Here is a 25,241-nt window from a genome sequence, read left to right as displayed (position 1 = left end):
GATATTTGAGAAGTTTGTAAGAAAATCATGAAATCTTAAGATATTGTTGAGGAACTTCTTATTTATTTTCTTAAGAAGGTTCTTAAGTTTTTGGTAAGAAGTGTTTTGTGAATCTGGGCCCTGGTAACAACACAACACGCGTACACGTACACACACACACACACAGTGACTGACTGACCCTGTATACATTGTCGGGCTGTCCCTCAGTGGCCTGGGGGTGGTGACTGACCAGTATGACCTGCTGGGTGGAGCCGGCCTGTTGTCCTGAGAGATCCTGGTCACTGAGCATAGTTTGGTACTGCTGACTCTATGGAGAGAAAATACTCACTGTTACTGTGTGTGTACACATTTTACTATACTTGTGAGTACCAGAAGTCCTCACAAGAATAGTAAACCAACTAAAATTCAGAGAAGTGGTCCTCACTTGTAAAAAGTATATTTTAGGCTTAGGGGTTAGGTTAGATTTAGGGTTAGAATTAGGGTTAAGGTTAGGGGAAATAGGATTTTGAATGGGAATCAATTGTTGCTCCCCAAAAAGTATAGTAAGATATAGCTGTGTGTGTGTGTGTGTGTGTGTGTGTGTGTGTGTGTGTGTGTGTGTGTGTGTGTGTGTGTGTGTGTGTGTGTGTGTGTGTGTGTGTGAGAGAGTGAGTGAGTGTAAGCACGCCCGTGTGTGTATTTTCAGAGTGGTTACCTGTGTGTGTGTGTGTGTGTGTGTGTGTGTGTGTGTGTGTGTGTGTGTGTGTGTGTGTACATGATTGTGTGTGTGTTTCAGAGTGGTTACCTGTGCGTTGAAGTTGAGCGTAAATTGAGGTTGAGCGTCCAGCATACCCTGTGTGTCTGCCAGTGTGAGAGTCACGGTGCCGTCGCTGGCCATGCTCGATGATGACATCACCAGGCTCTGGGAGCCAGACGTCTGCGATAGGGAGGTGCTAGGTGGCAGGCTGGTGACTGACAGTAAGTAGGTGAGAATTTAACTTGACAGAAATACTTGAGAGATTTTAATAAGCCATTTTTTTGGCAATGCATTTTCAATGGGCAGAACGATGCACTGTGGGATATGAGAATCGCAAGGAGAGCAGGCCATTGGAAATTGACTGGGAGTTGATTGGGCAGATGCCTCAGAACACCTCATGAACAGCAAATACGTGAAAAAAAAGCACATTTTACAGATATTTTCCAAGAGGTCATCAGATAATTTACTTTTTCTCTGCGACATCATTTAAAAATTGTGATGTGAGAGTGTCAAGGGAAATTAGGCCTAGCAGCTTGCCCACAATCACCACTACTAGGAAGTGAGTGACAAAGAGCTTGGCAACGGTGTTCCACAGCGTGAAAATGTGAATGGCCAAGAACCCCTAGTGCACAATGTGACACAATTCTTCATTCATCCAACCAAAGCTTTACTATCGTCTCATTCTTTCATAATATCTCTCAATTAGATGACTCACTGTGGGTAAATAAGAATACATTTGCAAAATGGCCAACTCCTCTCAATGCCTATTCATTGTTTGTCACAGAATGTTGTCCACTTGAGTTGAGAGGAGAGTGAGGACGATGGCTCCGAGAAGTTGATTAAACTCCACAAGTGATGAGCAGTGAGGTACTGTAATCAGCATGCTAATAGACCCATCTCTCCAGCTGAAGGAATCACTCAACACACTTTACATCACAGGCCCTTCACTGTGTAATCCAAGTGGGCTGCACAATGGGTGAGTAAAATGCAATCATACACACATGCGCACACACACAGCAGTACTACTGCCAATCCTTACCAGTCATGCCCGCGTTGCTCTGAGGTAGGAGGTGGTCATTGCCAATGGTAAGGGTGGCACCTGTGGTTTGGTGGGCGCCCTGGGGTGATGCCAGTCTGATCCCGCCAATCATCTCGCCGCCACCAGGGGTGCTGTGCTGCTGGAGGAGGTCTTGACCTTCAGAGAGAGAAAATACATTTTACCTCCAGCCCACAGTGACGTGATAAAATGATCTTCCTCGGGCCCTTCTTGCTCTTTCTATGTCTGCAGTCTTCATAGAGAAAATACATTTTATCTCCAGCCCACAGTGACGTGATAAAATGATCTTCCTCGGGCCCTTCTTGCTCTTTCTATGTCTGCAGTCTTCATAGAGAAAATACATTTTATCTCCAGCCCACAGTGACGTGATAAAATGATCTTCCCCGGGGCCTTCCTGCACTTTCTATGTCTGCAGTCTTCATAGAGAAAATACATTTTATCTCCAGCCCACAGTGACGTGATAAAATGATTTTCCCCAGGCCCTTCTTGCTCTTTCTATGTCTGCAGTCTTCATAGAGAAAATACATTTTATCTCCAGCCCACAGTGACGTGATAAAATGATCTTCCCCGGGCCCTTCTTGCACTTTCTATGTCTGCAGTCTTCATCTCTCTGTTTTGGTTTTGTTTACATTCATGCAAAGTTTGGTAACAGAATGACGGCACAAAAAGCACAAACCAGCATTCTGTTATAAAACTTTGCATCTGCACTGTTCGTCAAGTAAATGTGTTTTTGTAAAAAGTTTAACTTTGAAATCATTGGTTTTTGTTTGCCATAAAACATGTTTTAGTCTCAGCATCATTCGGCTACCGTGAAATTGCCCCTCTGTGATTTGAATTCCGGGCAGAGTGGAGGGGAACTGATTCTGAGCTGTATATAGGTATCTCGGATTAAGTTTTGGGTATTGAAGGCTCCATGTATGAGGATGTTCTCGAGTGTGTATGCATCAGAATGAATCAAACTTGTGCCTGTGAGTGTGTGTGCTGGTGTGTGTATGTCAATTCACACACAAACACCTAACTTACATTTTTCTGGAATGTGAGTGTCGCAACGACATATTTAGGAGAATAGGAGAGGAGAATTCTTTGTGAACTATTCATACATATTTTGTGTATCTCACGATTAAGTATCCTTGAAGCGCTGTCGACGCATCTGGACAGTCTACCAATTATAGACTCATGAAAAGACGTGTTCACGTCAACTGTAGAAAACACATTTCTTGATTTTCGGACCTTTTTATCCAGGCAATCACTTTGTGTACTTGGTTTGTTGAATTAAGGTGAACAGAAAAATAGATGATTGTGCTCCTGTGAGCCAGTTTATTTAGCTGCCACGTGTGTGTGGGCATGAGCGAGTGAGTGCCTGTGGTCTGCTTGTGAGCATGTTTGCCTGTAGCTGTGTGTGTGTGTGTGTATTTTTTTTGTGGCTGAGTCCCACACTTTTCCTAAAGTGTGCACTTAAAGCTGCAATATGTAACTTTCTGGGCGACCCGACCAAATTCACATAAAAATGTGTGTTATAGATCTGTCATTCTCATTGAAAACAAGTCTAAGAAGCGGTAGATCTGTTCTATGTGCTCTATTCTATGCTTCCCTTTCTTAAGTTTAGTTTTGAGTCTTTTACTTTCGTTTTGTACACCAGCTTCAAACAGGTGAAAATACAATATTTTTGGTTTTGGAAAATATATTTCACAGCGGTTTAGATGGTCAAATGATTCTCTACACTATACTTGCTTGTTTTGTTACATAAACTGAAATTAAGTAAACAATTAGAAATTGAAGAACCAATTTATGCATAGTGCATCTTTAAAAGAATATTGAATTGGTGCAAGCATTAGTTGGAGAGTTTCCTTCATTGTTAAATACATGATGTGGAGCGTGCAAGTGTACACTTTGGGAGAAGTATGGAGAATAAGGACAGATCATTTGTGTGTGTCTACCTGATATGGTGAGTGTGATCTCCTGGGGGTGGTTGCCTGCAGCAGTGTTGGCCCCAGCAGCAGCGTTGGCCTGGGCCTGGGCCTGAGCTAGAGCCTGGGTGAGGCTGGAGTTGTTGATGGTCAGGGTGATCTCCTGAGCACCGTGAGCCCCACTGGACACCAGGCCTGGAGCACTCATCACATGGCTCAGGTCCTGGTGACAGCCTAAAGGGAGAAAGAGAGAGAACCGGGAGTTACAGAAGTCATCATTAACTAATTGACTCTCTTCTCTCCTATCTTTCCTCCATTCCTTCCTCTCTTTTTTCTCCTATCCTCTCCCAATTTCATCCCTCCTCTCCTTATCCCTCCCATCTCCCCCATCCCTCCCATCTCCCCCCATCCCTCCCATCTCCCCCCATCCGTCCCTCCTTTCCCCTGGCTTAGGCTGACACCCTATGCTGTCAAAGTAGGTCCAGCTGGTGTGAAAGCATGGCTGTAGAACAAACTCATTGTGACAGTTTCATCTCGGTGGGGCCACACATCACATACACTCATATCAACAACAGAAAGCTGTGTAGCCCAAAAAATAGGAGAGGGGCCACACATCACACACACTCATATCAACAACAGAAAGCTGTGGAGCCCAAAAGAGAGGAGAGGATATGAGTAGACGAGAAGAGAGAGGAGCTCATTTGTTAAAAAATACTTTAGTGAAACATCTACCCATTTTGTGTTTGGCTAAAAGGAAGCAAATGGATTCGGTGTCTGCGGGGAAAATCCAGATTTTCATGAATTATTCTGAGTGATAATGACCACGTTTACATGCACAATAATATCCTGTTATTATTCGGCATACTCAAGTAGTCTGTTTTTTAGTTGATGCATATAAACATCATATCCCGTTTACAATAACCCGAAAAAGCTTGTATCCCGGTTATGAGAAACCCGGATAAGATGCCTGGGAAATGCTGATCTAAGACGGGATACTGTGGCATGTAAACATCTTATCCTGTTTAATGTTGTTTTTGCGGTCTGCGCAGGCTGAGTTTTGCATATTATGGGTGTTGTGTGATTATGTTTTCATCTGATTGTCAAACAGATCACTTCAAAAAGTAGACTACCTGCGCAGTTCGATCCACCATAATAATTCCATAATAATTTTGCCTACTATAATTGATTTACTATAATTTTAATAATGTTTCTTCTGCTTATAATTTCCGACATTTGGTAGGCCATTTGTCAACTAAAGTTTGATACACGCAGCTTCTCTTCTGTCATCACTTGTTGCCTCAGAAGACTAAATAAAGTAGTGCTCACCAGAATAATGTCTTACATCGATATAATTAATGCATTAGTAATCTAGTTAACACCTGTAAAGTTGTCTGTTTCATTTAGAGACCGGGAAGAAAACACATTAACTCCAAAACAGTCCTGTGCAAAATGACAAAATGTCATCAGTTTGACCGGTTTTAAGGAAATTAAAAGCTGAGAAAATTACGAAACACGTTTCTGAAAAGAGTTCTGTTCGTCTTGAGTGCATATTTTACGTGGTTGAAATACTGTCTGCTTGCATAACAGAGTAAAATATAACACATTTCACGCGCAGTCACATTTTCTCAAGAGATGCTGAAATAAATAAATCATATTTCTCCACTCCTGTTCCCGAGACAAAATTAACATTTAAGTTAAAATTATATTACGCTACATGTGAGAGGTTACAGGCCAAAGTCAGTGTCCATATTTCAGTTACTATTCAATTTAATCCATATACTTAAATTAGGAATATTCTGTTTATTTACAGTAACAAGGATGAGCGGGATATCAAATGTGCATGTAAACAGCTTATCCCGGATAAGACCTTAAGTGGGATATTAACTACTATCTGGAATACTGTGCGCATGTAAACGTGGTCAATGTTAGCATAGGAATGCATTTGAGAGGTATGGGGGGAGAAGACGGGAGCACTGTGTTGTCAAAGCAAATGTATGCATCCGTTAAAGAAACAGGTAAGTTGAGGAGAAACATGAACGGTCAAAAAAACATTTAATGCAAAAGGCATCATCACAGTTTTTGCTTTGTACAGAAAGTGCTCCATCTTGAAAACATGACTGCGGACATGCACAATGTTTTGGGATTGTAGTAACAGTGGACTAATAAACATAACACAAGTGAACTATCCCTTTAATTCTACTGAGTGATCATGTTACTATAGGAACAGAAATGCTAAGTTCCGGGGAGAAGATGGGACCACCATGCACCTGTGTTGTCGTGCTCGCCAAGGCTGCCCATGGTGACATGGCCGGGGCCGATGGTGGAGGGCTGCAGGGCCAGGCTGGTGAGCGGGTGCAGGACCACATTGGAGCAGGGCGCCGAGGGGTCTCCCGTGGCCATGAGGTGGGCACCAGGGTGGCTGGTCAGGCCTCCGTCTCCTGTCAGGGCATGGGAGAGGAGACATCCCTGCTGGAGAGTCTGTTGGAGGATGGCTGGGTCAATCTGGAGGGGATGGGAGAATCCCAATGAGTCAACACAGGAGAGGGGTGGGGGTAGAGAGAAAGAGAGAGGAAGAGAGAGGTGAAAAGAGAGAGGGAGAGCGATAGGGGAGCAGAGGAGAGATGATGAAAAAGAGGGAACAAAGGGAGAAGGAGAGCAAAGGAAAGAGAGGGCCACACACACAGTGCCGCACGCACACACACACACACACACACACACACACACACCTGGAGCCACTCATTACCTGCAGTGTGATGTTGTTGATGTTGCTGGTGTCGATGCCAGAGATCTGGACGTTGGGACATACTAGGTTGGCAGAGGTGAGCTGGAGGTGGATGCCCTCCAGGGTAGCCAGACCCTCCGATAGAGACACTGTCAGGTCCCCACCCGCTACAATATAATCACAAACCACACGATTAGTTTAGACGACCTTTATTGTCCCAAGCTTGGATAATTTGATTAGCATTTTAAGTTCCACAACATCATTAAAGCACAATATGTAATCAAGTTTATACACAACACAAAACGGGCTGTTATGAAAAGCAGACTCCCACTCTGTGATATTTACAGCCATTTTCTATCGTTTAAATTAATCACAAACACCCATCTAATCTGGAAGAATGTCACTTACAAATGCATGATGAGCCCAGTTCAACTGTCTAGACTCTAAACCCACCATAAACCAAAATATAAGGTGTGGGACTTTGAGAAATTACTTCACTTAATTAATTTAATGCAGATTCTCGTAAATAAAAAAACGAATTGAAATAATTTAGATTTTTCTGTGTTTGCTCAATGTGCCTTCTGTCTGCTTGGAGAGACAATAGGAGAAGGGCTCAGAGTGACATATCATCCACTGGGGGATCTTTTAGGGAACTAGGGGGCTACAACCTGAGTTGTGTGCCAGCAATGAGCACGGTGCGTGGAAGCCATTTCGAAGTGCTACTTGATTCTTAAACAGCGCTGTGAGGGAAATTCCCTTCATGGCTGCTTTTTTGGATGGCTTCCTCCTCGCCGCCAGTTTAAACAAATGACAGATTAGAGATGAAGTTAGCCAGAGTTCAGTCAAAACATTTAAACTCTAAAGTGTTTCAGAAGGAAAACTCCACAGATGTTGTTTTAGACTCCTTATTCCGTCCCAGTCTGTAGACCTAACCAACAGATACATCATACTGTAGTTGTAGCCTAGAATGTCTTAATGAATTGGATTGAAAAAATATAAGTAGGGCTGTTGCGGTGACCGTATTACCGTCACGAGTCGTGACGGCAGTCAAATTCCACGTGACCGTTTAGTCAGGGTAATTTAGGCTTCTCGAAGCTCTGATGCTGCTGATGGTCATTAGTAGCCTACCAAACTTGCTAACTGCCTGGTACTCAGCATTCTATTGTCCCTCTAATCACTCTGACATCAATGCAAATGTAATCGAAAAATCTAATCAAACACTTCATGAGAGCCCATGAGCTCATGTTGCGCAACATTTCTATAGGCTATGCAATTGCGTGAGAAAACAGAGTGATGGCCTCTTTAAAAAGAGGAGGATCAGCTTTCTATAGCCTACTATATTTCCCGCTGCCACTGTTTCAATGTGTGCATGATAATGGTTCATTCTAAAGCAAAACAAATTCCACACATATTATTTAGTATATGTAAAGACAAGATTAAAATCAAGAATAGTCTGATGGTGACAATATTAGCCTATCACTTGTGAATGATGCCAGGCATAAGAAACAAAGCCTTTTTTTTGCAACTTTTTCAAATCATAGTCGCACACCTCATGTAGTCTAGCCAATAGGCCTATATGTTTTAATACGGTTTGTATCAACTAAATAACTTCTTAAAATTAAGTTATTAATCCGCTTTACAAGGGGTGTAGAGCCTAACTGGCATATATAAGTAGCGCATGACTTTCAAGTTTGGGGATGATCATTTTCACCATAAAATTGCACCTTTATAATTTACATTTTTACATTTTAATCATTTAGCAGACGCTCTTATCCAGAGCGACTTACAGTTAGTGAGTGCATACATTTATTTGTATTTATTTTTCATACTGGCCCCCCCGTGGGAATCGAACCCACAACCCTGGCGTTGCAAGTGCCATGCTCTACCAACTGAGCTACACGGGGCCCATAATAAAGCATTACATGCATAATTGCATTTGCGGTCACTTTTGATGATGGTGTTTTCCGCTAATGGAACATTCGCGCTTATAGCCTAATACCATGTGTGCTTTGCTGCGCTTATAATGTGAATAAATAACCTAATAGTTTATGAACATTTTAAGCTAAACGTTCTGATCTGTTGCGTCAGCCACATTGCATAAAAAAGCTTTTTTGATGCTAGTGGTTGTATTAATTTGGGATCTATCCATCCCACAACTGTCCCAGACTATGTTTGGAATATTTATTTCTCGCACAGAATGGAATAGGTCGACTTTTGTTCTATGGGGGATAGTAGATTGACATTAGGTTAGTGCTTTTTCTGTTCGTTAGGCCTACTCATCTTGTTGACTGCCGAAACGTAAAATGTGGACAGTTCTTCCAATATCTTCAATATGCACCTCGGAATTGGATAAGGACGCACGCAGTTGCATCCCCGATGTGTCTGTCTTCACTTGTAGCCTGTGAGAAAGGCCCGATCACATCACGGAGAGCCATGTGAGTGAGAGGCGCTTCGGATTGCGCAGCACACTCAGGGAGAAGGGCACAACGCAGCACTCCGGGCAGCAAAAGGCATGGATTTTTTTAGGGTGCATTACGGCCACAAAGGGGGTGTCGCCGTGAAATTCAAGGCATTATCAAGTGCTTGTCAAATTGTAAATGAGAGACTATTTGAGTGTGTACAGCCTGTGCAAAAAACAAAGCAGAGCTCATGCCTTTCAAGCGACTTTTTTCAAATCATCATTAGAGTCGCATCATGCAGCCTTACAATGTATTAAATATCAAAACATATAGCCCAACGTTTGTAGAACAACTAAAGTTACATTAATAACTCTAAATTAAGCATATAGGAGGACCTATTTCTTTGTTAACCGCTCAACACAGCATAGCCGCATGTCCGCACTCCCTCAAATCGTTTGGAGAAAATATTTCTATTTTATTCAGCTTTATTCAATTGTATTCTTCATACTATAAAATTATATAAATATTATAAGCAAATTTTGTCTTCTAAATTAACTAGTGTAGCCCACATCCATTTGGCATAGCCACATCAGGACCTAACATAAGGACAACTCGCAGTATGCTATTATTTTCTTCTGAAATTGACTACATTTTCTTCATATCATGCTTCTTTAGACCTGTCTAAAATAAATAATGGATTTATTGTGAAGATGTAGGCTATATTACATGGATTTATTAGACTTTTTAAAATGGCTTGAAGGCTATGTGTGGAAGCCAGGAGATGCTAAATATGTTTATGCTAATTAACGGTCAATTACCGTGAGACCGACAGTTATTTGCTTGACAATCACCGGCTGATTAAATTTCGTGACCGCCACAGCCCTACCCTTAAGTCTACATAAGATGGAAACTTGTCTTTGACATGAGGCTCACACGAGGCAATATTTGCAGAACATTGGTCTTGCTTGTGAACCAGGCGTGAAAGACGTTGCCTGGCTACCCAGACTCCTTGCTCCGGCCAAATGCTACGTCACGCCCATGGATGTTAGTTTCTTCTCCACAATGAGTCTGGATCTGAGTGCCTCCCCGACCCTTCACCGAATTCAAACACATTCGGGGCCGTCTTATTGGTCCAGAAACCGATGGGTTCGAACACACGTGGGTAAAAAGGCGGTTTGGAAATTCGTCATTGGCTTTGATACTCTGATTGGTTAGAGACGATCCAATCGCTGATGACTTTGTTTTGTACAACAACCCTCGTGCCCCTCTTCACCACAAATGACCTTCAATTTACATTTTACATTTTAGTCATTTAGCAGACATTTATCCAGAGCGACTTACAGTTAGTGAGTGCATACATTATTTTTATTTTTTTTATACTGGCCCCCCGTGGGACTCAGGCTTCAAACCTCTCCTCTCAGTCCCAGACTATGGTTTGAATGTAGACTAGGCTAGGGTTGACTGTTCAGGTGAAATATGGTTGCTGTGCTGAGCAGCACTTGGGTGCATGCTTCATGTCAATAGTCGAAGGGGTGAGCTAGGCTTGCATAGGGTAATAAGTATTGGCAATAAGAATGAAATAATTATGTGTTTGTGGCAATGGACAGTGAGTGTGTCTGTGCCAGGGTTGAGGTGAATTCCACCTAAGTCAGGAATTGAATTATATTTATATATGGAGAGAAACCCATGTGCAATTCAATATATGAATTGAATTGGAATTGACCCCCAACCCTGATGTGAGTGAGTGAGTGAGTGAGTGTGGCTGAGTGGGCCCTTACCTGACATGGAGGCAGGCAGGATAGTCTGGCCCACCAGGCTTTGCTGCAGCAGGTTCTGGTCAAACTGGCCTGTGAGGACCTGGTTGGCTGGAAGGTAGATGTTAGGGTCTGTGGTTGTAGCCTGGAGCAGGCCCACAGGGTGCAGGGTCTCTGTGTTAGCCGGGTGCTGCTGCTGGCCCTGGTTCTGGTTACTTCTGGACGATGCCGCTCGCTTGGCCTTCCGACCCTCCGAGCTGGGCCGGTAGTGACATTGGATGTGGGTCTTGCGATGGCCCGAGGTACGGAAGCGAAGCTCGCAGAAGGGGCATTTGAAGGGCTTGGATCCAGTGTGGAGACGCATGTGGACTTTCAGACTCCCTTTGGTGGAAAATGATGTGTTGCACATGTGACAGTTGAACAGCTTCTGACCTGCAGGAAGAGAACAACAGAATGATAGCATTGTTAACAGTAGGTTTCTTCTTGTTTTCCCTATAGTATGTAGCCCTAAAGGGGCTTTACTGTGTAGCACTGATTCTCATTATTTGACATAGTGGTAGGTTTGGCAATAATGTGGCTGAGATCTGGGATCGGGTGAGGGCCGCCAGGGGTTTGTTTGTAGTGGGGGTTGGGAGGGGTTGGTGTTACGTCCAAAATGTGTATTGTGACTCTAGATTGATGTGAATCAATAAAAAAAACTATTATTCTCAAAAAACGTTTGCCAATGATGTCCTGAAACTCAGTGTTTGAATGTCATTGTTCCATTGATGGATGTATCGCACCTCCGTTCTGACTGGCTGACCGATGCCTTTTCCTCGATTTCTCCCCTAGAGTACCAATAAAACGAGTCACTTTTCTGATTTCTGCCGTTCCAAAAGTTAATTCAGACGTCCCTACAGAGAATACTAATCCACAGCTCTTCAACAATAACTTGGAGTATTAGGCCTACTTAGTTCATGTCTGGGCCTTCTCATTAATCAGGGAGAATGAGTGTGTCTGCCCCGGAGTCAGAGTGTCAACCGCTGTAATTACCAAAAGAGAACAAGGTGTGAGGAGATATCATCTCCTAATATCCCTCTAATGACAAAACGTTTCTGCTGCCATCTTGCGCCGGCAATCAAACCTACAACTCCGTCCCATAAATCATCCGGCACAATTAGTCCCCACGTGTCACGATCGTCGTAATGAGTCGCAGCGTGAAATGCGCACATCTTTTAATGAGTACTTATACGACAATAACAAAACAACAAAACGATACGTGAAGTCCTAAGGTTAACAAAACACAAACCTCTCCGGAACAAGATCCCACAAATGACAAGTGCACAACAGGCTGCCTAAGTATGGTTCCCAATCAGAGACAACAAGACACAGCTGCCTCCGATTGGGAACCACCCCGGCCAACACAGAAACACACGATCTAGAAAAGAACACATACAGTGATGGAAAAAAGTATTTGATCCCCTGCTGATTTTGTACGTTTGCCCACTGACAAAGAAATGATCAGTCTATAATTTTAATGGTAGGTTTATTTGAACAGTGAGAGACAGAATAACAACAAAGAAATCCAGAAAAACGCATGTCAAAAATGTTATACATTGATTTGCATTTTAATGAGGGAAATAAGTACAAAATCAGCAGGGGATCAAATACTTTTTTCCCTCACTGTAGAAAACAAAACATAGACACTACACATATAAACTAACACCCTGGCTCAACATATAAGAGTCCCCAGAGCCAGGGCGTGACAGTACCCCCCCCAAAGGCGCGGACTGCGACCGCGCCAACTAAACCCAACAGGGGAGGGGCCGGGTGGGCATTCCGCCTCGGAGGCGGATCCGGCTCCGGGCGTGACCACCACCCTCTAACTACCCCCCCGTAGCGCCCCTGGTCTGGTCCCGCTGGCTGGAGCTGGCCTGGACATCGGTGGAGCGGATTGCTTAGGCTCCGGTGTGGAGCACCGGTGAAACAGGCACGGGCTGTGCCGGACTGACGACGCGCACCACAGGCTTGGTGCGGGGAGCAGGGACGGGCCGGACAGGGCTGGCGACGCGCACCACTGGCTTGGTGCGGGGAACAGGAACGGGCCGGACCGGGCTGACGACGCGCACCACTGGCTTGGTGCGGGGAGCAGGAACGGGCCGAACCGGGCTGACGACGCGCACCACTGGCTTGGTGCGGGGAGCAGGAACAGGCCGGACCGGGCTGACGACGCGCACCACAGGCTTGGTGCGGGGAGCAGGAACAGGCCGAGCCGGGCTGGCGACGCGCACCACAGGCTTGGTGCAAGGGACAGGAACAGGCCGGGCCGGGCTGGCGACGCGCACCACAGGCTTGGTGCGAGGAGAAGGAACAGGCCGGGCCGGGCTGGCGACGCGCACCACAGGCTTGGTGCGAGGGGCAGGAACAGGCCGGTCAGGGCTGGCGATGCGCACCACATGCTTGGTGCGGGGAGCAGGAACAGGCCGGGCCGGGCTGGCGACGCGCACCACAGGCTTGGTGCGGGGAACAGGAACAGGCCGGACCGGGCTGTGGAGACGGACTGGAGGTCTGGAGCGAAGAGCTGACACAACCCGTCCTGGCTGAATGCCTATTTTTACACACTCTGTGTGAGGCATCAGCACAGGACGTACAGGGCTGTGTACTTGTACTGGCACTACAGCACGTGGCACTGGCGCAGGATATCCGGGACCGAGGAGGGGTACTGGAGGCCACGAGCGTTGAGCCGGCACACTCCGTCCTGGCTGCATGCCCACCTTAGCACGACACGTGCGTGGTGCTAGCACAGGACGTACAAGACTGTGCCGGACCACTCGCGGCACAGTACGCAGCTCCGCATACCTCGGAACCTGCCCAGTCTCACGCTGCCTAGCCTGAGTACGGGGAGTTGGCTCTGCTCTCCCTCTAGGCTCCGCCAACCTCCCTTCCAGCCCCCTAAACCCGGTGGCCTCCTCTCCTAATCCACAAACTCGCCCTGTAGCTGCCTCCAGCAGCCCCGTCGTCTATGCCGTGTGCCCCCCCAAATTTGTTTTATTGGGGTTGCCTCTTGCGTGTCCGACGTCGGCACGGTTGGCGCTGCTGCTCCTCTCTATGGCGCGCCTTCACCGTCTCCTCCCACGGACGGCGATCCATTCCAGCCTGGACACGCTGCTTGGTCCTGTTATGGTGGGATCTTCTGTCACGATCGTCGTAATGAGTGGACCAAGGCGCAGCGTGAAATGCGTACATCTTTTAATGAGTACTTATACAACAATAACAAAACAACAAAACGATACGTGAAGTCCTAAGGTTAACAAAACACAAACCTCTCCGGAACAAGATCCCACAAATGACAAGTGCACAACAGGCTGCCTAAGTATGGTTCCCAATCAGAGACAACAAGACACAGCTGCCTCCGATTGGGAACCACCCCGGCCAACACAGAAACACACGATCTAGAAAAGAACACATAGAAAACAAAACATAGACACTACACATATAAACTAACACCCTGGCTCAACATATAAGAGTCCCCAGAGCCAGGGCGTGACACCACGGCGCCGTTAGATGATAAGACATGCAAATGAGGCGGATTGAAATATTCTTCATAATAAATTAGGAATACGCATCCAAGAATTTATAAACTCTCTTGTTTTTGAGTACGGATCCTCTTACACGGCATTTACTGATTGATTTACATAATATAACTCTTAAATTGTGGATCAAAGTGCACTCCACACCCACAGAGTTGGATCATATTGAGAACATATTGTAGCTAATGTAGTAACAACCCAAACGTCACTTAAACTAATTAATTAGGGAAAGATCAGCCTACGCTACTCCAACGGTGGCATTTTAACTAATGTTCCCTCCTACTGTATTTCCTCGGATCCATCCCACTCCATCTGATCAGATGGAGTGGGAGTACACACTGTGCACTACACACTGACCTGTGTGGGTCTTTATGTGGCAGTCCAAGGTGGACTTCACTGTGAAGTTCTTCCCACACTCGTCACACTTGTAAGGACGCTCTCCTGTGTGGATCCGGATATGTCTAAAGAGAGAGAGAGGAGGGAGGGAGGGAGAGAGAGAGCGAGAGAGAGAGAGAGAGAGAGAGACAAAGTTACTCATGAACATTCCTGTTAGAATGGAGAGAGTGTTAAGGGAATGCTTTAGGTTAAGTTTCAGAGTTTAATAATGAATTAAAAGAAGTTAAATTAAAAGAAGGTTCACATTCTTTTCATAAAAAATACAGTGCAACACAATGCATTTATCCCCTGCGGCCATTCTGATGTTTTCCTATTTTCATTTAGCATGCTTTGTGCTTACCAAGGCTCCCATGAAATTAAATAACAACATGTGGACTTCTTCTCTTCTGAACTTGAATCTGCAAGGTTTTCAGGCACAAGGCCACTGACTCAGCAAAATTATTAGTTTACTCCCTCTTATAACTTTGTTCTTTGTTTTTAATATGTATTAGGGAACTTTGTTAGGTCTCCCTGAGTCTCCCTGAGCGAGGACACGTTTATTTTTAAATATTTTATTTTTTGCTGACAAAGCAAAATGATGCTGGGCCAATAGTTCGCCGCCCTATTGGACTACCAATCAGATACAGCCTGGAATCAAACCAGGGTCTGTAGTGACGCCTCTAGCACTGAGATGCAGCCACTCGGGAGCCATTTAAAAACACGTTAGCTTTCTTGTTTTTGATAAAAGAGCACCATGAAATGAAGTGAATATATCTTTGTAGCAGCCATCCCTGGGGTGTTGCTGTCGTTTCCCCTTGTTTTTGGCAGGCTTAGTGACTCCATAATTAGGCTACTTTAGAAGAACTTCTGAAATTAAAAACTAAGCCTTCCCATAAATACTTCAATATGGCCTGGAGTTATGGCTGGTCGCCAGGGGGAAGTTTGAGGAAGCCATAATGATCATTACTTAATATATTACCCCAATCAAATATTCCTCGCCATTAATTGCAACCAAACTTTTATGGTCCAATAAAACCAGAGTTAATTTCAGCGGAACCTATTCTCTTGGCAGCGGAACGTTTTATGCTCGGGTGGCAATGAACGATGGACCGAAAGTAACTGAAAGTTACTGCCCGAAACACTGTACTAAAGAAATTAGCTGTTGATATGGCACCTCTCTCCATTTCATAGCAGTCTTTTTTCTTCTTCTTCCAAGATGACCGTAAAATGATGGGACAATTCCAGCTGTCAAACTAGATCATACCTCTCCTCACTCAGCTCAAGTATAGCGGAGGCATCATTCTTTAAAGGGGAAATCTGTGATTGCTACATATGATATATACTCATGGATTTATATATACCCATTGATTTTTGAAGAATATAACGTACGACTCATGAGCTTAGTTCAACTGTCGTACCCCATCAGAACCCAAAATATAAATTTGCTTTACTCCATTGTTTGTAAACAAACACTGTATAGCCTCAAAACATGATTACAAATATGCATTTGTAATCATGGATGGTCAGTCCTTGCATCCATACCTCTTTCTATGAATTTGAGAGTGGTTACATTTCTCCAGCACAATCACTCAGCTGTTTACCCAAACAGCGATGGGGGACCGCTGTGTTATTGTTTGAACTGCAGATTGACGCTTTAAGAAACAGTTTGCCTGTCACACACTGTTCACACACCGGTGGAACACTAGTGTCAAACGAGAAGAAAATGAAGAGGGAAACAATCATATTTACAGGGGAGATACAAATCTAAATAGGCTGTTTAACAGCTTGTTTGGCAGTGATCTCACAAATTAACTCACCAGTAAACATGTGTGTGTATTGGCAGGTGATAAGCACCCCACTAATACTAACCCTGTCAGCCAGCCAGCCAGCCTGTGAGTGCTGTTGGCTGTGTTAATAACTTCAGATAGGGTCTATTGTGGAGCCCCTCTCAGAGCAGTGCAGAAAATAGGCCTGTAGTGGAAACTGTTGTAGTGACTGGGAGGAGGACTCTTCTTCTGGGAGAGAGGTTGGGTCAGGGCTGCAGTGTGGAGCCTGTTCAGGGCCATTAAATTGGGTTCTTTGTAGTGGAGGGCTCTTCTGGGATAATAGGAAGGGCATAGTGGGTTATTTAGGGGCTGACAATGAGCTGGGCATTGCTCTTTGAGAGGTCCGGGAGTAGAGGGCGGCTGGAATGACAAGGTAACTCTTCAACCGATGGGAAAGACAATCATATATGTGTGTGTGTGTGTGTGTGTGTGTGTGTGTGTGTGTGTGTGTGAGTGAGTGAGTGAGTGAGTGAGTGAGTGAGTGAGTGAGTGAGTGAGTGAGTGAGTGAGTGAGTGAGTGAGTGAGTGAGTGAGTGAGTGAGTGAGTGAGTGAGTGAGTGAGTGAGTGAGTGAGTGAGTGAGTGAGTGAGTGAGTGAGTGAGTGAGTGAGTGAGTGAGTGAGTGAGTGAGTGAGTGAGTGAGTGAGTGAGTGAGAGAGAGAGAGAGAGAGAGAGAGAGAGAGAGAGAGAGAGAGAGAGAGAGAGAGAGAGAGAGAGAGAGAGATGGAGATGGAGATGGAGATGGAAGTAGAGGCACACGGGGTGGACTGCACCTGAACCTGACTACAGAGAGGAGCCCCTCTCAAAGAGCTCAGAGGTGTGGAGAGGTGGGGGAAACTTTAACCCCAAGAGCAAGATATTCAGAGACACAGAGAGAGTCTGAGTTGCTCAGAGTCAGAGCATGAGGGGGAATAGGACCAGGGCCTAAAATTAACACCGCCATGTCTATTTCACCAGTCACGTTGGCGGTTGATCAGGGCTCCACGGTGCAAGCGTTTCACTCGCATTTGCGATTAAAAATAGAGTTAGAAGTAAAGTACGAGCACATTTATAGCAAAAATAAATGCTGCAGTAGCTGTTTTCAAAGTGTTTCTGTCGTTTTGTTTCATAGCTGGTAGCTAATATCCCACCTAGCGCTAAACGCAGCAACACTGCCTGGCTTGGGAGCTGTGTACACTGTGATTGAACTGCTGAAGACAAGTCTCACTTTAGAAGCGCTGCGCACAGGCATAAAAGTTGGTCTAATTTACTCGAAAGTCTACTAAAGTGAGACTTGTGTTTCTTGGCTATTTACATTGCTTTGTTCACAAACTAGGTTGTTTTTCAATGCTAGAGTTTGCGTCAACTGCTAGCAAAGACACATAGGCTTCTAGTCAGATTCTGTACCTCACAGGCACACTGTTATGACTAGGGGTGTATTCGTAAATTGGAGTGCCAGAGGACTCCTCACTCTGACCATTTGACTCGCCCTAGCAGAGGTGGATAGGCTGTTTTCATGTTATCTAGAATGTTGGTGACTAACTGTGATGCTGGCAACAATTTAATTACGCTTTTTTGCCGACGTTTACTGGCACCTTTCGTAAATTCATCAGTTATTCTGCGCTCTGGCACACTCAGACGAGAGTGCTCTGAAATCGGAGTAGATAGCCAGAGTAAATTTAGGAACGCGCCCTAGACTCTGAGCAGCTAGACTGCCCTGGTTGCCATGGTAACCTCCATCAAAGGAAAAAAAACACACAAAATCACTCATTCCTATAATTTACAGTGTTAAATAACAATATTATGTGAGAACAATATTTTTTGTGAAGAAATGTTTTATTTTAGCGTTTTAATAAGGTTGGTACCAACATGTGAAAATCGTTGTGGAAATTTGTTGCAGCTCAAGTCCTCTACAAAACCCACAATGCAATGCTCTCTGTAAGGGCTGGCTAGCTAGCAAACGTTGCTACACACAATAAAACCAAAGTCAACATCAGCATGTGAAGTAGCTAGTTAGCTGTAAAGTCGCCTAAACAAACTGCACTATCAATTTAGAAGTCTACAATCTCACCATGTTCAACCTGCAGATCGATGTGCCTAACAGAGTGTTGTCTGACATTCGCAATGGCACCCTGGACTGAAGAGGCAGACAAATAGGAGAAATGTGCTAGACCCTCTGTTAAATTACACATTTCTTGAGGTAGGAATGTCGCAAAAACATGATCAATGGCTCATTCGAAGACAACCTCCCGCGTTATGACATCGGCCAGTCTTGAAATTTGACATGTAGGATAGATGTTTTTGTGATCTAAAAGCAATATTCCTATTAACCTTTAGTGTAGTGAGATGCTTCATCCCAGCCGAATTTCTGCCTGCTTGAACGGTAATAACACAGACACATGAAACGACCCAGGGAATCGATAGAACATCGCTCAGAGATGCATAAAAACAATATAACATTCAAAACGGGTGAATCTTTCCTTTAAAGGGGCAGCTGAACATTCTTGTCTCATCTGTGATATTTTGATTTTTAAAAATGAAATAGCATCGGGCAATATACCACATCACTTCTTACTAGTAATACATTTCTTGTTTTAGAAGCATGCTCATCCGTTTTTTGGGGGAGGTTTTGGTGTAATTAGTGTCTGGTCGATTTCTAAATCTACCTGCCACAGTGGCTGGTGGACCGAAAAGTTAGTATCAGGCCCTGAATAGGACAGAGAGAGTGAGAGATAGAAAGTAGATGCAGAGAACGTCAGAAAAAACATAAAGAGTATGGGATAGAGAAAGAGAGACAGAAACTCGATGAAGAGAGAGTGAGAAAGAGCATATAAGAGAGTACGGGACAGAGGGAGACAGTTCTCTGACACTCAGATCACCTGACGAGGTCGCTGGGCTTCTTGAAGCTCTTGGGGCAGAAGTTACAGCAGTTGGCAAACTTGGGCTCAGTCTCCAGCTCCACCGCCTTGTCCTTGATCTCGCTGATGCGGTCGCGCTCCGCCGCCGACTGGGCCAGCACCTTCTCAGACACTGACGCCTCGTCACCAGGGTCATTCTTGGCCAGCTCCTCCGCCTGCTCCTCCGTGAAGGTTATGATGTTGGCCCGGTTCCTCTTCATCACGGTCTGCTCGCCCTCCTCTTCCTCCTCGCCGTCCTCATCCTCCAGGCCTGCGAGGGGAGAGACACATTATAAGAGGAAAGGATACACATGCTCCTTGAGTGTCACTCAACATCACGTCCATGACCCCATTTCAGATGTATTTTAAATCATTGCTGCTTGTCAATATAAGCTTGTCAGGCAGAATAGAATTAAATAGAATATTACCAAAAGTAATATCCAAACTATATGGAAGCAGGCTAAATCAAATATTTCAAATATTTGGAAATCGTATGTGACCCAGGTCTGCTTTACCTTTTATGTAATCATGGCTAATTGCCTTTTTCCAGGGGTGTCAAACTCATTTTGCCTGGGTCAAACCTATCTTCGCAGAGGTCTGGCGGGCCAAACTGAAAATTGTGTATATTACCTTGCTGTCAAAATCCACATAAAACTTCAAGAAAGCCGAATCTCATTTTACCCTCACTTTTCTGACAAAATGTGCAAAAGTAAATTTTTAAAAAGAGTATATCTCTACAGAGTATACACTACATGACCAAAAGTATGTGGACACCTGCTTGTCAAACATCTCATTCCAAAATAATGGGCATTAATATAGAGTTGGTCCCCCCTTTGCTGCTATAACAACCTCCACTCTTCTGGGAAGGCTTTTCACTAGATATTGGAACATTGCTGAGGGGACTTGCTTCCAGTCAGCCACAAGAGCATGTTGGGCGATTAGGCCTGGCTCGCAGTCGGCATTCCAATTCATCCCAAATGTGTTCGATGGGGTTAAGGTCAGGGCATTGTGCAGGCCAGCCAAGTTCTTCCACACCGATCTCAACAAACCATTTCTGTATGGACCTCGCTTTGTGCACAAGGGCATTGTCATGCTGAAACAGGAAAGGGCCTTCCCCAAACTGTTGCCACAAAGTTGGAAGCAGAGAATCGTCTACAATGCCATTGTCTGCTGTAGCGTTAAGATTTCCCTTCACTGGAACTAAGGGGCCTAGCCCGAACCATGAAAACAGCCCTAGACCATTATTCTTCCTCCACCAAACTTTGCAGTTGGCACTATGCATTGGGGCAGGTAGCGTTCTCCTGGCATCCACCAAACCCAGATTCGTCCATCGGACTGCCAGATGGTGAAGCGTGATTCATCACTCCAGAGAACGCATTTCCACTGCTCCAGAGACCAATGGCGGTCGAGCTTTACACCACTCCAGCCAACGCTTGGCATTGCGCATGGTGATCTTAGGCTTGTGTGCGGCTGCTCGGCCATGGAAACCAATTTCATGAAGCTCCCGACGAACAGTTATTGTGCTGACGTTGCTTCCAGAGGCAGTTTGGAACTCGGTAATGAGTGTCGCAACCAAGGACAGACGATTTTAAAAGCCTACGCACTTCAGCACTAGGCGCTCCCGTTCTGTGAGCTTGTGTGGCCTACCTCTTCGTGGCTGAGCCGTTGTTGCTCCTAGAAGTTTCCACTTCACAATAACAGCACTTACAGTTGACCGGGGCAGCTCTAGCAGGGCAGAAATTTGACAAACTGACTTTTTGGAAAGGTGGCATCCTATGACGGTGCCACATTGAAAGTCACTGAGCTCTTCTGTAAGGCCATTCTACTGCCAATGTTTGTCTATGGAGATTGCATGGCTGTGTGCTTGATTTTATACACCTGTCAGCAAAGGATGTGGCTGAAATAGCCAAATCCACTAATTTGAAGGGGTGTCCACATACTTTTGTATATACTGTATCTCTGTACCTATATAATTAAATAGAAAACTGACCAATATGGCTGCCATTATCAGCAAAATCTAGAGCTAAACAGATCTATGACACTAGCCACTAGTGTATATCTCTATGGCCATGTCCCAAATACCTCTCCTTTCTCCCTAAGTGTGCACTTGTTCACTTCCCTTCACTGATTTGGAAGGAAATACGAAATAGCATAGAAACTCCTACTAGCCCATACCTCCACCAATCCAATGCTTTTAGATTCGTGGGAAGTAGTGAACGAATGCACAATTTTTAGGAGAAAGGAGATATTATTGGGACGCACCCTATGTCTGTACCTCTGTCCACTTCGGCGTGTTCTTTCTTCATGTGCCTCCTATACAGCACGCTGGTGCGGAAGCTGTCCTCACACATGTGACACTTGTAGGGCTTCAGGTGAACGACCATGTGGCGGTTCAGACTGCCGTTGGTGGTGAAGGAGCTGTCACACACGTTACACCTATAGGCCTTCACTCCTAGGAGAGGGAGCAAGAGAGATGGAAAGAAAATATATATATATATGTTTCATCAGTGTGTTGACCAATAAGGTTTGGGTTTCCCAAATAATTTGTGGCTATAGTATTGTGCCATTTCTCTCCACAACCCAGTTGCTCAGCCGCGAGAGAGAAATAGACATTTGACGGTCGTACGTGAACGAACAGAATTCGTCAAATGAAGCACTTTGCTGTCCTACGAGAGGCGTGAGTCTGGGTCGGCGAGATAAATAGCGTGCTATTTTAACTATGCAGGCAGTGTTGAGGTACACTGTTCTTACCTGTGTGTGTGTTGAGGTGGGACTTGAGGACCCCTGCTGAGACGAAGCATCTGCTACAAATGTTGCAGCAGTAGGGTTTTTCTCCGGTGTGGGAGCGCACGTGTTGCTTCAGATGGCTGGACTTCTTAAAAGGTTTATTACACATGCTGCACCTGGGGGGAATCAAACACACAGGTCGTGTTCCTTAGGAATCAAACAGAAGAAAACAGACTAAAACAGGGAGGGACTAACTGACTACCAACAGGAAACACTCATTTGCTAAACATTTTCCATTGCGTGCCCTAATGAACACGACCATGATATAATAGAGACTGTCTGTTTCTGTCAATGACATGTGTATCAATAAAGCTCCTATCAAAAGTCACAAATCATCAGTGAACAATACTGACAACAGGAATCATTTGAAAGTTCCACCAGCGATTCACAAAGCAAGTTGCAGTTTATAAAAGTACATCAGACTGTTTGTGAAGAGTGGAATAATTGAAAAGAAAGGTCACTAACTCAGCCCTATGGCCTCTGTTTGTGCTTTCTGTTTGTAAGGTGTGAGTAATTGTGAGTTATGTGATAAAGCTCCACCACTACAGTGAGGGAACAAAGTATTTGATCCCCTGCTGATTTTTTTCCGTTTGCCCACTGACAAGGACATGATCGGTCTATAATTTTAATGGTAGGTTTATTTGAACAGTGAGAGACAGAATAACAACAAAGAAATCCAGAAAAAAACGCATGTCAAAAATTGTATACATTGATTTGCATCTTAATGAGGGAAATAAGTATTTGACCCCCTCTCAATCGGAAAGATTTCTGGCTCCCAGGTGTCTTTTATACAGGTAACGAGCTGAGATTAGGAGCACACTCTTAAAGGGAGTGCTCCTAATCTCATCTTGTTACCTGTATAAAAGACACCTGTCCACAGAAGCAATCAATCAGATTCCAAACTCTCCACCATGGCCAAGACCAAAGAGCTCTCCAATGATGTCAGGGACAAGATTGTAGACCTACACAAGGCTGGAATGGGCTACAAGACCATCGCTAAGCAGCTTGGTGAGAAGGTGACAACAGTTGGTGCGATTATTCGCAAATGGAAGAAACACAAAATAACTGTCAATCTCCCTCTGCCTGGGGCTCCATGCAAGATCTCACCTCGTGGAGTTGCAATGATCATGAGAACGGTGAGGAATCAGCCCAGACCTACGCGTGAGGATTTTGTCAATGATCTCAAGGCAGCAAAAGTCACATAGTCACCAAAAAAACAATTGGTAACACACTACGCCATGAAGGACTGAAATCCTGCAGCGCCCGCAAGGTCCCCCTGCTCAAGAAAGCACATATACATGCTCGTCTGAAGTTTGCCAATGAACATCTGAATGATTCAGAGGAGAACTGGGTGAAAGTGTTGTGGTCAGATGAGACCAAAATGGAGCTCTTTGGCATCAACTCAACTTGCCGTGTTTGGAGGAGGAGGAATGCTGCCTATGACCCCAAGAACACCATCCCCACCGTCAAACATGGAGGTGGAAACATTATGCTTTGGGGGTGTTTTTCTGCTAAGGGGACAGGACAACTTCACCGCATCAAAGGGACGATGGACGGGGCCACCCAATCTTGGGTGAGAACCGCCTTCCCTCAGCCAGGGCATTGAAAATGGGTTGTGGATGGGTATTCCAGCATGACAATGACCCAAAACACACGGCCAAGGCAACAAAGGAGTGGCTCAAGAAGAAGCACATTAAGGTCCTGGAGTGGCCTAGCCAGTCTCCAGACCTTAATCCCAGAGAAAATCTGTGGAGGGAGCTGAAGGTTTGAGTTGCCAAACGTCAGCCTCGAAACCTTTAATGACATGGAGAAGATCTGCAAAGAGGAGTGGGACAAAATCCCTCCTGAGATGTGTGCAAACCTGGTGGCCAACTACAAGAAACGTCTGACCTCTGTGATTGCCAACAAAGGGTTTTGCCACCAAGTACTATGTCATGTTTTGCAGAGGGGTCAAATACTTATTTCCCTCATTAAAATGCAAATAAATGTATAACATTTTTGACATGCGTTTTTCTGGATTTCTTTGTTGTTATTCTGTCTCTCACTGTTCAAATAACCCTACCATTAAAATTATAGACTGATAATTTCTTTGTCAGTGGGCAAACGTACAAAATCAGCAGGGGATCAAATACTATTTTCCCTCACTGTGTCTGCACGGCCTTTGGAATGAGACAAAGAGAGATTATCTCCCCACAGATATGAGGTGTATCTGTGTACTTATCTAATGTTGATACATATACAGGACTCCATACAGAGCATTAGACCAAAACTGATGTCACACTATACCACACACTAATCCATTCTCAATGTGTAAGGCTGCACAACACTTTTCTTGATTACATCTGTGTTATATCTGAAAGTTCAGTAGTTTACAATCTCAAATACACATCCCCTTTCCATATCTATCTAATTGATGTCCTCCTTTCTCTTGGTTTGTCTATTCCGCTAGCTGTTTCATCCTAGATAGGCACTAATAATACATTGTGTGCTGACGTGGTAGGGATTTTGTAATATACTTTTTTTTTTGCATCCGTTCCGAGTGCCATGGGGAACAACAGAGGGAGAGCTGAATAAAAGCATGACACATTACTCAGTCCCCTTGTCGTCCCACTCTCTGTTTCCATCAGTGACTAGTGTCCTCTGCTACATCTGACGCACAAGTTAGTAAGAAAACGAAGAGCTTGTAGCAACACAAGCTACCACAGTCACCTTTACAGACAGGAAGCAAGCAGAGTTAACTCATTGGCTGCTTCGCAAATGGCAACCTATGGGCCCTGGTCGAAAGTAGTGCACAAGATAGGGAATACGGTGCCATTTGGGACACAGTTATTTAGTTGAGCAAATTCTAAATAAACAAATTGAAAGCTAGCGGTAGTGGGGCTTCGAGGAACTTAACAAAAGGCTTTAGAAAGAAGGAGACGAAGACTGACTGTATTAGCGGGATTGTTGCGCGGTGGTGTGAATAACAAGTGATTACTTGGTGGGTAGGATAAAAAATAGCTTGATTCTAAAGACCTGAATATGATGTGTGTCACACTCAAAATTGTCACTGTATCAGGAGACAATGACAGCGACGGTGGAGAGATTCTGATAGCGTTATCGTAGCTTTGCATTCTTCTGTGTCGACTGCTAATGCTGGCTACAGCCCTACAGCACAACTGTTGATAATGGTGCATAACAGTGTTATCTGCTGACGAGCAGGGAACCTCAATGACAGAAAGTAAATGCATCTAT

General features: G+C 44.7%; 1 protein-coding gene across 1 annotated transcript in view; it reads right to left on the bottom strand.

The window, feature by feature from the left end:
- The window catches only part of LOC311109796 (zinc finger protein 236-like), a 78,406-nt gene that overhangs the window by 11,522 nt on the left and 41,643 nt on the right, over positions 1 to 25,241 (bottom strand). The window contains exons 18-28 of the mRNA XM_084152789.1: positions 21,972 to 22,123; positions 21,496 to 21,672; positions 19,203 to 19,491; positions 14,502 to 14,605; positions 10,600 to 11,007; positions 6,444 to 6,589; positions 5,968 to 6,202; positions 3,731 to 3,934; positions 1,776 to 1,931; positions 785 to 951; positions 179 to 307 (exon numbers count right to left, since the gene is read on the bottom strand). Of these exons, the coding sequence (XP_084008915.1) occupies positions 179 to 307; positions 785 to 951; positions 1,776 to 1,931; positions 3,731 to 3,934; positions 5,968 to 6,202; positions 6,444 to 6,589; positions 10,600 to 11,007; positions 14,502 to 14,605; positions 19,203 to 19,491; positions 21,496 to 21,672; positions 21,972 to 22,123 (2,167 nt within the window). The remainder of the gene's footprint in view (positions 1 to 178; positions 308 to 784; positions 952 to 1,775; positions 1,932 to 3,730; positions 3,935 to 5,967; positions 6,203 to 6,443; positions 6,590 to 10,599; positions 11,008 to 14,501; positions 14,606 to 19,202; positions 19,492 to 21,495; positions 21,673 to 21,971; positions 22,124 to 25,241) is intronic.

This window comes from Coregonus lavaretus, assembly GCF_964263955.1.
Source record: "Coregonus lavaretus genome assembly, chromosome: 3".
NCBI classification, from domain to species: domain Eukaryota; kingdom Metazoa; phylum Chordata; class Actinopteri; order Salmoniformes; family Salmonidae; genus Coregonus; species Coregonus lavaretus.
The sequence above is the reverse complement of the archived record's forward strand: the minus strand, read 5'-3'. Positions and strand labels throughout refer to the sequence as shown.